This window comes from Sprattus sprattus, assembly GCF_963457725.1.
Source record: "Sprattus sprattus genome assembly, chromosome: 1".
Taxonomy (NCBI): Eukaryota; Metazoa; Chordata; class Actinopteri; order Clupeiformes; family Clupeidae; genus Sprattus; species Sprattus sprattus.
In genome coordinates this window covers 20115122-20128806 of record NC_137920.1, presented here as the reverse complement: position 1 = coordinate 20128806, position 13685 = coordinate 20115122, and the positions used below count along the sequence as shown (strand labels likewise).

Below are 13685 nucleotides of genomic sequence, written 5' to 3'. Positions count from 1 at the left end.
TGGAATTGTATTCAGACCGTTGGATTATTGGTCTAGTGAGGATCTCAATGAGTAAAGTAGGACCCAAGTGCAGAACTGCAAAGAAGAGGTTTTCTTTTATTTCTCAAACAAATAAGGAATAATCCAAAGCACAAGATTAAGGCAAAAACAAAAGGTCAGTCTGAAGTTAAAACTCAGAAGATATCATTCAAAAACAGAGAGCAACTTGAGTGAAAAACAGCTAAATTGTTTATTTGGTTATGTGTTAATCATAATTCTATCTGTGTTAGATGTGTATATCTTTGTTTGTGTGTGTGTAATTGTTTAGTTGTGATATTGTTTGTGATGGTCATCCTGGACTCATTTATGATTGTGTGTGCGTGTGAGTGTTGACTGTTGCCAGACCGAGACAGATTCACAATTTTTTTCTTTAATCTACCAGCATATTTTTTACAGTGTAACTATGAATACAGTGATGTTTAATTAGCCTTGGTCTCCATAGTAACATGCTGTTCAACATGAAAAAGGCTCAATAAGGAAATAATAAATATCAATATGTTCATCACAGCATCACACAATGGTGTTTGAACAGGAGTGTGGGACTCTTCTGTAGACTTTGGTGATCCTGCAGAATTAGGAGGTCATGTGATCTGGCACAGAGACACTGAGGAGCCAAAATAAACATAAAACCCTGGATAGAGTGGCTCAGTGAATGTGGAGTGGAACGTGTGCAGGTGGGTGAGTGTGTCAGAGGAGACGCTGTAGAAGGACAGCGTGCCCTCTGGCCAGTCCAGGTACACTCCTACTCTGTTGGAGGTGGGAGCTTTTATGGTAGTTGTCTTAGCATTGTGCATGGCAGAGTACCACAGCATTTGTGCGTCACCACAGCATTTCAGACTCCAAGACTTGTCATTATGTCCAAACACACTGTCATCACTCCACCCTTTCCTCTCCATGCTTTTGTATGCCACTGCTATATGAGGACTACTACCACTCCACTCAGCCTCCCAGTAGCAGTGTCCAGATTGACCCTCTCTACACAGCACCTGATACCACCAGTCAAATCTCTCTTGGTGGTCAGGATACGGCTGCTCCTCACTCACATGGGTCACATTTCTGTTCCCCTCAGAGAGGGAGAGTTCTCTGTATGGTGTGTTTGGGTCCAGTGTGAGCTCACAGGCATCTGCAACCAAGAGAAGAGAACATCCTCATCAGAATATGGGGTAGGAAAGGTACTGTTCACTGCACTCATCCACAAACACACACACAAAAACACACACACACACACACACACTCATAAAGATATAAATGTGTTTTTGTATCTCTATCTCTGTCTGTGTGTGCTTATGTCTACTAAGGAGAATTAGTTGTCAGGAAGCATATGTATTATCTCTTGCATGTCAGTCAGTGTGTGTGTGTGTGTGAGAGAGAGTGTTTGTGTGTGTGCATTCTTTTGTATTTGTGATATTTGTGTGTCTCAGGAAGTGTAAGTATGATCTATTGTGTGTGTGTGTGTGTGTGTGTGTGTGTGTGTGTGTGTGTGTGTGTGTGTGTGTGTGTGTGTCTGTGTGTGTGTATGTGCATCCTTGAGAATATGTGTTATTTTTGTGTGTTATTGAGTCAGTGCTCAGTGGGTCTCTTTCTATGTGTGTGTGTGTGTGTATGTACTAGAGTGTGGATCGGGCTGAATTTTTCTCTCAGGGCTGGCCTGCTTCCAACAGAGTAGTGCCCGTGTCCGGCTGAGCCTGACGTCCATTGAAATATTTTGTCCGAACCTGACGCGAGCCCGACGGACTTACTGTCTTAATTGTTCATACTAATGACATATTTACATACGTTTTTTTATGAATAGCCTGCCTTTATTAAACTCGGGCATCAAGGATTCACTCACTCTCACACACAAAAAGATACTACTTATTCTTACTCGCAATAATAGCTGAATTACAAATACACAGGCATCCTCTTACCTCAGAGGCCCCAGCTAGACTGCCCTCGCATTACCTGGATGCAGGTTATATTCCCAATAACTCCTCCTCCCAGGAGTTAACCATTATACAAAAATGAATTATCTTAACAAAAATACTTTGTATCCAGTTAACAGGTGTATAGAATACAACAATTCATATTTGTCATGCTCACATGCACAAATAGAGCGATTTGGCTTCTGACAGCTAGATTTAGTAATGTTTTCCAAACTTGACGAACACATACCAGTCACAGGTGGAGCAGTCCATTGTTTGGTGTTCCTGTGCGAATAAGAGAGTCCAGCTACATGCGCTCAGCTTTGCCCAACGCCAGTTATGCTGCAGGTAAGCTTCCGTGATTTAAATATTCTCCGTATCCATGAGTGATTCTGATCACTGGCTCACAGCACGGCGCCATGTTGTTTCAGCCGCAATTCGGTTTAAACCAAACAATTCCCCAACGTCTTTCAGTGTGCTTTTTAAAGTGACACTGCATATTTTGCTCCGTCACAATATCCTACAGCTTCATTAGAATACGCATTGACTACTAAGCAGGAATATCTCCATACAATAGATTATCCTTCATTTTGTATTATTTAAACCCTCCAGATGAAGAGTTTCTTTCACTTCTTCCATGATGCCAATGTGCTGCCTGTAATCGCGTTGTCACAGCTAGGAAGCACACAGGAAGAAGGCTGTCATCCTAAATATGATTTATTTTATTCTCAAAAACAAACTTCTGCATCATATGAAGCAAACACGTTGACTCCCCTACTTATTCAGATATTTTAAACGTGGAATGTTCACTGCATTATCACACTGATGTGTCTGAGTCAGACCCGAGCCCGAGTATAATTTCTAAATAATTGTCCGAACCCGGCCCGGCCCATTAGGTCCTTTCCTGTGTGTCAGGAAAGAGTATAAATGTAAACTCTTTTCTCTCTCTCTCTCTCTCTCTCTCTCTCTCTCTCTCTCTCTGTGTGTGTGTGTGTGTGTGATTACATGATTGAATGCACCTGTTTGTGTGTGTATGTTGGTCGTTGTGGACTTATTCATGATTGTGTGTTTGTGTGACAGAGTGTGTGTATCAAAACGTGCAAATGGACTGGATTGTGTGTGTGTGTGTGTGTGTGTGTGTGTGTGTGTGTGTGTGTGTGTGTGTGTGTGTGTGTGTGTGTGTGTGTGTGTGTGAGTGTGAGTGTGTGTGTGTGTGTGTGTGTGTGTGTGTGTGTGTGTGTGTTTGATTACATGATTGAATGCACCTGTGTGTGTGTGTGTGTGTGTGTATGTTGGTCGTTGTGGTCTTATTTATGATTTTGTGTTTGTGTGACAGAGTGTGTGAGTCAAGAAGGAGTAAAGACGTGCAAATGGACTGGATTGTGTCTAAATAAGTGTGTTTCACTCGGTTTGTTTGTTTTTGTGTTTGTGTGTACGTGTGAATTTATCTCCCTCTCTCTCTTTCTCTGTATGGCTGTGAGTGTGTGTGTGTTTATGTGATACAGTTTGCATTAATCATGACAATCTGTCAAACTCACACACACACACACACACACACACACACACACACACACACACACACACACACACACACACACACACAGACACACACACACACACACACACACACACACACAGACCAAACACTGCCAGTCTTGGTTCAGTAATTGTCAGATATCAATTCTGTTCAGGTTTCATTGTCATGATGGCACATGCCATGATAATCTTATGGCAGTAAGCTGGCAGCAGTTTTCAGGGCCAGACACTGCAGTTGCTCAGCAGCAACTGTATTAGCTTGGAATGGACTTCTCACATTCATGTTTTAGAATTATCAAGTGAAATGGCATTAGATAATTACGAAATGAAAACAAAGAAACAACAGCCTCCCGTACTGAAGGGACACTGATCTCACACACACACACACACACACACACACACACACACACACACACACACACACACACACACACACACACACACACACACACACACACACACACATACACATACAAATGCACTGCTAAACCTGTGAACATACACAACCACTTTCTCCATTTCATACACACACACACCTCAATGTTTCCATGTGTTCATACACAATCATGCATTTGTATTTTTTCAGGGAACAATAATACAATCACTCACATTTTCTCGGTCCTGGTTTAATCCTGAACTCTCCTCCATGGTCATACCTCAAGAAAGGAGGGGAGAAGAAAATAAAGTTGAGGCACAAAACTGTGAGTTAAGCATATGCACTGATTTGTTATAAGTGTATCATTCTAATCAATCAAAACTATACATGGTTTGTAGATCAACAGGGAAAAAACTGAGGATGCAATACAAACAGTAATATATTTCATAGTCTGGATATACCTGGGATATTTTTTCAGGACAGCTGGCATAAAGCTGTACACAAACACAATGGACCCCTTCAGTTTCCCTATCAACAAATCAGCTCAACCAAGGATCTCATGTACATCATACATGTGTATCACATAAACATACTAACTATTCCCATCCCCTCCATTAGACATATCCTTCCCAACCCCTTGAGCCTTGGTGCTCTCAGCAAAAGCCTGTGTCCCGTACACCAAGAACCACCACTGTGTCCATTTTAGGATGTGGGACAAAAACCCACACATACATGGGGAAAATGGCCAGTTTATCCAGAATGTGTCACCTAAGATCAAAATGTAAATCACACCCAGATAAACATCCAGCACTCACCTGAAAGTCTTTAGTTTACAGTTGGGATCATTCAGTCTGCATGTCAGCTCTCTGACACCTTGGTCTCCTGGATGATTGTAGCTCAGATCAAGCTGTTTCAGGTAGGAGGGGTTTGATTTGAGGGCAGAAGCCAAGAAAGAACAGCCTTTGTGTGTGATGACACAACCGCTCAGCCTGAAACAAGAGATTACAGTTTTTTTCAATCGGATACACACTAAAATCAAAAGTGTAACACAATTATCAAAACCTTCACTCAAGGAGCAAAACAACGGCTCAGATCTGCACAACTATAAGCACATTTAAACATCACACTTTTTGCGAAACCATACACACAAGTGATTTGCAAAGCACTAAACACACTTTTATGCCTTAGACACAGACGTATATCAAGAGGTCACTTCCTTGCAATTCCAAAACACTCTGTCAAGTTACCACACCTATGAGCCGGTCAAATAAACACAGCCATCAAGTGCCCAAACACATGATTGCTTAATTGTAGACACAACAAACAGGTTTAAGCACTATAGAAATGCAGCAGATGAGTAACTGTAATCTGTCTTCAACCAAAATGGAAGGAGTCAAAAGAAGAAGAGTGAGGGTGAGAGGGGGAATCCACAGAGGAGGAGAAGGAGGAAGAGGCCGAGGCCATGCCATGAGGCTGAGGTCAAGGTGGAAGTAGAGGAAGAGGAAGACCTGTAGCGGGAGGAAAATGTGCTCAAAGAAGAAGACCAAATGTATCAAATACAGTAAACTTGAAAGGAGGACAGGCCCATATTCACGCAAAAACAAGATATAGAGATCATAAACAGGCTTTTGGCAAATATGTAATGCTATCAGGCTCAGAGAAATTCAAGCAAATATTATCGGTGACCATGCCATTTTCAATACAGTAATATCCATCAGGTCTCTCAGTCCACTCTGGCGACACTGACAAATCTGTACATTTTACTGTAAATGGAATTGTAACCTGTATTGGAAACATCTTTTCACCTTTGTCTGATATTTGCTGAGTTACAGTGTTATGCACACTACTGAAGTAGCATGAAAACTGGGACATGTTTTGTTGTGATTCTCCATGTTGACATGTTGACTGATTTGGGTATATGGAGAGAATTACGCAAATAATATTTTCATCTGCATTGGTCTTGGTTAGTGTTTTTACTGTATTGTGTATTTTCACTTTCTCTGTGTACTTCAATTACACTACTCTAATCACTGAGAAGTAGTATTGCTAAAAGTGTTTTAGGTTTATAACAGAAGTGTGTAAGTGGTACAAACATAATTCAGTATATGCAATGTGTGTGTTTCATATGGTAACAAAATATGGTTTTGTTAAATGAGTGTATAGATTTTACAAGAGTGTTTCATTTTGCAATGGATCTGATGTTTTTGCTCATTGGGTGTGTGGTTGTGCTTATTGTGTGAGGCGATTGAAAAGCAAAACAAAGCAGTCAAAATTGTGTGTATCCGATCGTAAAAAACTGTATCTTCACAATTATAGTCAACAGTCAGACAACACATTCATAAAAGATATTGTTTAACTAATATTTTATAAACTGACCAAACTTCTTCCAGATTGTATTTTGGATGTCTAAGTAATGTTGATCCTTTCCCTTTATAAACTGCACTCATTCTTATACAGCAGGACACATCTGTTCATAATGACAGCTAATGCAGGGTTCTCAGTACCTCTGCCTATTTTGCTTGTTCTCTGTGGTTCATATAAATAGAAACAAACAGACATGCACACAAACACACACACACACGCATCATTTATGAGCAATTGCTATTGAATTTCACCTATTGAGCCTTTCTTATATGACTCATAACTGACCTCAGTGTCTCCATCTTGCATTGTGGATCTCTTAGTCCCACACAGAGCAGATCCATTCCTTCATCCTTCAGGTCATTATCACTCATATCCAGTTCCCTGAGATGGGAAGGTGTCCCTTGCAGCACTGATGCCATCATTTTACAGCTTGCTTTAGAGAGTCGACAGTGATTAAGCCTGTACATATTTTGTATGTATGTAATTATATATACGTACACATTTTATATTATTCAGGACCTTCATTCAAATTGGCCCACCTTTTCACATAACTCTTCAATATCCTCTCTTTTGACCCTATATGACTGTCATTTTCTATTTGTATCTAAAGTAAAAACACTGGATTACAGAATTGTTGATAATCCAGCACATGCACAGGAGCTCATGGACAATTCTTAAGGGTTCAGACTCTTTCTACAATATGTATGACATGATGTAGACGTGGAAATGTATCCGTTCACTTTATAAACTGCACACAGTCTCATACAAATGAATGCAGCAGGACACATCTGTACATAAAGACAGCAGATGCAGTGTTCTCTGTATCTCTGTGTCTCTTTTGCTTGTTTTCTGTGATTCATAAATAGAAACAAACAGACACACACACACACACACATTGCTTTTAAATTTCACCTATTGAGTCTTTATCATGTCTCATAACTGACCTCAGTGTCTCCATCTTGCATTGTGGATCTCTTAGTCCCACACAAAGCAGCTCCAATCCTTCATCCTGCAGTTCATTGTTACCCATGTCCAGGTCTCTCAGATGGGAAGATGTCCCTTGTAGTGTAGATGCAACCATTGTACAGCTTGCTTTTGAGAGGTCACAGCGATTTAGCCTGTTTAAAAAATACAGTTGATGTACACATTTGACACTATGTATCACTTCTGTTCATACATTTATTCTTTTTTTCATAACTCTTCAATCTCCTCTCTTTGGAAATATATTTTCACGAAGATGTGTTTGTATATAAAGTGTCGACACAGGTTTAAAAAAATATATATATTTATGATCCAGTACATTGACCTGTCCACAGGAGCTCATGGTCAATTCTAAAATGTCTGTATGAAGTAATGAAGACATGGAATTATATCCCTTCACTTTATACACCGCACACACTCTCATACAGATGAACACAGCAGGACACATCTGTACATAAAGATTGCAGATGCCATGTTCTCTGTGCCTCTCTCTCTTTTAATTTGTTCTCCGTGTTTCATAAATATAAACAAACAGATACACACACGCACACAGAAACACCATTTCTGAGGAATTGCTTTTGAATTTCACCTATTGAGTCTTTCTTGTATGCCATAACTGACCTCAGTGTCTCCAGCTTGCATTGTGGATCTCTTAGTCCCACACAGAGCAGCTCCAATCCTTCATCCTGCAGTTTATTTCCACTGATTGCCAGTTCTCTCAGAGAGGAAGATGTCCCTTGTAGTGCAGATGCAACCATTTCACAGCTTGCTTTTGAGAGGTCACACCAATTTAGCCTGTTAAAAAATACAGTTGATGTGAGCATTTTACACCATTCAGCACTTATGTTCACATATGTATACATTGTTTTACATAACTTGTCTATTTCCTCTCTTTTGGGCCTATATGATCATTATGATCAGTTTTTATATGAAGTGTTGACACAGCTTTACAAAAATATTCATGATCCAGCACACTGACCTGTGCACAGGAGCTCATGGTAAAATCTAATGGGTTCAGACTTATACTACAATCTGTATGACGTAATGTATACTTGGAATTTTATCACTTCACTTAAACATTACACACTCTCATAGAACAGGACACATCTGTACATAAAGACAGCTGATGCAGTGTTCTCTGTATCTCTTTCTCTTTTGCTTGTTCTCTGCTTTTCAGAAGAAGAAACAAGCACACACACACACACACACACAGAGAGAGAGATGCAACATTTCTGAGGAATTGCTTTTAAATTTCACCTATTGAGTCTTTATCATGTCTCATAACTGACCTCAGTGTCTCCATCTTGCATTGTGGATCTTTTAGTCCCACACAAAGCAGCTCTATTCCTTCATCCTGCAATACATTGTCACTCATGTCCAGTTCTCTCAGATGGGAAGATGTCTCTCGCAGTGTAAATGCAATCATTTTACAGCTTGCTTTTGAGAAGTCACACCGATTCAGCCTGTTTAAAATACAGTTGATGTACACATTTGACACTATTCAGTACTTCTGGTCATACATTTATATATTTTTTTTTACATAGCTTGTCTATCTGCTTTCTCTTAGGCCTATATGATCACTATGATGTGTTTTTAAAGTTAACGCCAGTTTACAAAAATATTTATGATCCAGCACATTGACCTGCGCAAAGGAGCTCAGGTTGATTTCTGAAAGGTTCAGACTTTTTCTACAATCTGTGTGACAAGATGTTGAAATAAAATAGTGATCCCTTCCCTTCAGGCCCCCTTTACACGGAATTTTTCACACAAATCAAATTGTTTAATGTCGTAACAACCATAATGTATAAACAAGCCAGTAGACAAGCTACAATTAGCAATGTTTAGCCTAACGGCATAGCCTACATTTAATCTGCACAGTAATTCATTATGGTGGTTAATAAAATCAGTGATCAGAGCAGACTTTAGGTTATGCTAAAATTAATTATATTTTCTATGGATAATAAAGAGTTTGGAACAGTGCAACATGACATGTCTGTGAGTTGTTTAAATGCCTTTGCTTTATTGAGAGGCTGAGCTAGAGCATGGGACACCACAATGGAAGTGGTGTGGATCCTGGATGTTTCAATGTTTACTATTGCTTCCAATTTCAATTTATTACTAACAACAAATGTAGGCTATTGTTGAGGGCTTTCTCCTTCACGTACTGTAACTCTGAAGTAATGTCTCTTTTGCTTGTCCCCATGTTGCATATAAACACACACACAGTAACAATTTCAGAGGAATGGTTGAATTTCACCTAATGAGTCTCTCTTATATGCCTCATAACTGACCTCAGTGTTTCCATCTTGCATTGTGGATCTCTTAGTCCCACACAGAGCAGCTCCATTCCTTCGTCCTGCAGGTAATTCCCACTCATGTCCAGATTTCTCAGATGGCAAGGTGTCCCTTGCAGCACTGATGCCATCATTTCACAACTCGCTTTGGAGAGGTGACACTGATTTAGCCTGTTTAAAAAAAATATTATATTGAAATATTACATTTGGTACTATTCTGCATTGAAATAATTCTAAGACTGTTTAGACAGATTAAACGTAATTTTGTCTAGGCTTGTCTATCTCAGTTACATATACAATTATAATGCTTTCATTCATGTTTGCGCAGTTAAACACACTCCGTGTTGTAAGCATCTCTATCAGCCAGTATGTCAGAAAAAAAAAATCCAAAATGGTCCTCATAGATATCATTGTTGTAAACAAGGCTTTACTTTTAGAACCCACCCAAAACTGTACTCACCAAACTCTCCTAGAGACTTTCACTACAGGAAGCAGTCTGCAGAGCCCTTCCTCTGATTTCAGGTATTTCTTCAGATCAAACTCATCCAAATCTTTAGCTGACATCAGCAGCAGATAAGCCAAAGCTGAACACTGGGCTGGAGTCAGGTTCTTCTTCTCATCAGCTGAGTTTATATACCTGGGTAACATTTTAAACATATTCATAATCTTAGTGATACTTAAAACGCCTCTTATTATAAGCATTTTGATTTCAATGCATTTACAGTTACATTCAGTCATATGGCAAACGCTTTTATCCAATGCAATCATGAGTTCCTCTAAGTGATGCAATGCGCCTCGAGCGCGCGTCATTCACAAAGTTTTCCTTGAACCACAAACAGTACAAGAAGGAAAACCAATATATTTAAAGCAGTAACACTCCAATAACTGAGCCATATTAAGGGTTTTTTATTAGTATGTACTCTTTTGGAATCAAACCTATGACACTGGTGTTGTTGACACCATGCTCTTCTAATTGTGCTATTTACCAATTCCTTTGAATATGAAATGGTCTGTGTGAATTACCTGTTGATCTCCTCAAGCAGTGAGTTGTCCCCTAACTCATTCAAACAGTGGAAGAGGTTGATGATCCGTTCTGGTGAGATATCTTCCCTGATCTTCTCTTTGATGTATTGAACTGTTTTCTTGATGCTCACTTCTCTGATAGCTAACTGTGGCAGCACCACATTCAGGGGGGACCTGATCGCTGGCTCCAACATTGGAGCCAAGCCAAGTAGGAAACGGACAAAAAGATCAAATTGTCCGTTCTGGCTCTGCAGGGCTTTTTCCACAGCAAATCTGTAAAGGTCAAACCTTGAGTGTGTGAACCACCAGCTGATCTTCTCTTTCCATGTCTTGAGGAAGGGATTTCTCCAATGAACACCTTCATAAAGAACATAAAGAGCTGCCAAGAATTCCTGTACACTGAGATGCACGAAGCTGGCAGAGTCTGTGAACATGTTTGCCAATTTGACTTGCTTATCTTCAGAGCTTGGTCCTGTCCCCATCTGTCTCATGTCAATTGTCGACACTTCATGTTCATTGCTGACTCCACCTGTGCGGCCCTCTACAATGTTAAGCTCTGTGTAGATATCTTGTACTTTGTAATCTCCAGACTCATGATGTACAGCAGAAAACCTTTTTTTCATGTGTTTCTGAAGCTTCAGTTTTAGTGATGCTTTCGTCTTTTTAACCTCCTCTGCTGCATTGTCATCTGAAGATAACAAAAGTCAGATGTAATATGGTGAAACAGGGAAATTACTAGTTGTTTATAATACAAATGACACAGTAATCTTAAGATATGTTTTTCACTTTTAGCTTTGTATGCATCTTCAGTGTAGCATTTTACTTGCACCTTTCATTTTTGTAGTTATATTTTCAATTTTACCTATTTATTTTTCTAAGCAACTATCATCGTTTTAAACATGTAATGGATAAACTTTCTGTTTTCTTCATTATGTATTCTTATACTTAACTTTACATGTCTGTGTATCAATCTCCACTCATGAATCCCCAAGACTCACCTTAGTAATATCAAAAATATAACAAGGTTTGTGTAAAATGTGTGTGTGTGTATTGCAGCTAATATGGCGCTGAATCCAAATGTGAAATGCTTGACATTGGGTCATTACCCCCTCTTTGTTGTGGCTTGGGTGATCCTCTGCTCAAGGCTGGGGCGTCCAACATATCTCTAGAGTGAGCAATGACGTCCACTTTGACCCCACCATCCCCTCTGACCAGACCTGGGAAACACTGTTCCCCTCCCACTAGATAGGGGGGGGGGGGGGGATAGCGAAGAGAGAGATGGAGAGGGAGGGAAAGTGAGACGGGGAGAAAGAAAGAGCAGAAAAATAAATGGAAAGTGAGAGTTGGAGTTGGAGGGGGGGACAGAGAGAGAGTGAGGGAGATGAAAGAGAAAGATACGGAGAGACCGAAGAGACAGATAGATACCCAGTCAGACATAAAGAGTGAATGGATGAGAGAAAAAGCAGTGAGAAGGTAAAATAGGAGAAAGAGATTCAATTAAACATAAAGAGTCACAGAGAAAGTAAGCAGAGAGAAAGTCAAAAAGAGAGAGAGAGAGAGAGAGAAACGATGAATACATGTGGTTCTTCCTACATACGCAGGCACCTCATCAGAGACTGTGAGCTACACACTTACAGTACATACTTCCAGATCTCCAGTCTCAACTACTTACAAATTTCATAAACATACCTAGGTTCATGCAATGGTTGTGTGTGTGTGTGTGTGTGTGTGTGTGTGTGTGTGTGTGTGTACACTGCAGTTACAGTAATATGCCACTGGATCCAAATGTCTGACAGAGGGCCATTACCTCCTTCTTGCTGTGGCATGGGGCTTTGTCCAAAGTTGAAGGTGACAGGGCCTCTGATGGTGCAGCCAGTCAAGACTGGGGCATTCACCATCCCTCCAGAGTGAGCAGTGGCGTTCACCTCGACCCCTCCATCCATCCCAGCCAAACCTGGGAAACACTGCTGGCCTCCCACTTAAAGAGAAATAAAGAGAAAGACAGAGAGATGGAGAATGGGGGGAGATAGGAAAGAGAAAGATGGAGAGTGAAAGAAAGAGAATGAGAGGAAAGACCATATAAAGAAATGGAAAGTTAGAGTGAGAGATGGACTGATAGAAGGGGTCAGGGAGAGAGGAAGAGAGAGGGAAATGCAGAGATACATTGAAAAAGACTCAATGGGAGAGATGTGAAGAGGACATGATAGATTAAGAACAGACCGAAATGAATGTGAAAGTTAAAATTAAACAAAAAGTCACAGATAAAGTTAGGAGGGAGAGCAAAATAGAGACAAATGGTGTTAGGAGAAACAGAAATTATGAATATATGATTCTTCCCACATGCACAAACAACCGCCTCATCAGAGGCTGTGAGCTACACACTTACATTCTTCCAGATGCCTCTGCAAGTCCTTGGCCAACTGGTTGTGGTTCATCTTCTTCAAGATGGTCAACATGACGTCCCCAGCTCCTGCGCTGTACACCTGCACCATCAAGTCCACAGTGTCATCTGTGTCGGCCTTCTCCATCTTTCCCGATGCGATTTGGCTCTGGTCCCCAAGGTCGTGCTTAAACCTCTTAAATTCGGTTCCCGTGAGGTTGTCAAGAGTGTACCTCAGCACTTCCCTCAGAGTCGTCATTGTGGAGTACAGATTATAAATCCGCTACGAACTGGATGCTTGGGGTCAGGCTGGGCCAGCTTTCAAAAAAGGCCAGATGTTGGGGGGATAGTTCATGTTAAAAACAAAAAAATCAGAGAAACACTTAATGCAATTGTTATTCAAAGCTTGATTTTGGAGTTTTAAACTGTACATTCTGATCTGTAAAAGTGCAAAAAACGATTGTTTTTGAGCATAATCTTATCAAGTGATTTTTGGCAGCTTTCAACAATGAAAAAAAACAATTTCCTGATTTGCAACATATCTTGCCTTCAAGAAACCGTAAGCTGTGACTGATCCAGTATTAGGCTTAAAACATCAGAAGGGTCATGCAATTCTGGGAAGAGAAGCCCTTTTTTTAAACCACTGTTTGGTTTACTTGTAAACGTTAATACGCGTGCTTTGTCCAAAATCATTATATTTTCTCATCAGCACGCTGGTTAAACTAATAGCTTATTTAAACACGTCTGTCAGGATATTGATGTCAGATATTCATATTTTACCAACATTTTAG

At 40.2% G+C, this 13685-nt stretch overlaps 1 protein-coding gene across 1 annotated transcript; it reads right to left on the bottom strand.

Annotated features, from left to right (window-relative positions):
• Positions 1–620: 620 nt before the first annotated feature.
• LOC308368360 (uncharacterized protein) lies at positions 621–13153 on the bottom strand (the record flags this gene model as incomplete). The annotated part of the gene is made up of 8 exons (XM_080842531.1): positions 621–1162; positions 4086–4132; positions 4668–4841; positions 6502–6675; positions 9952–10128; positions 10515–11202; positions 12322–12492; positions 12901–13153. 8 exons carry the CDS (start codon positions 13151–13153, stop codon positions 621–623), a joined length of 2226 nt encoding a protein of 741 aa, XP_080698657.1.
• Positions 13154–13685: the final 532 nt, after the last annotated feature.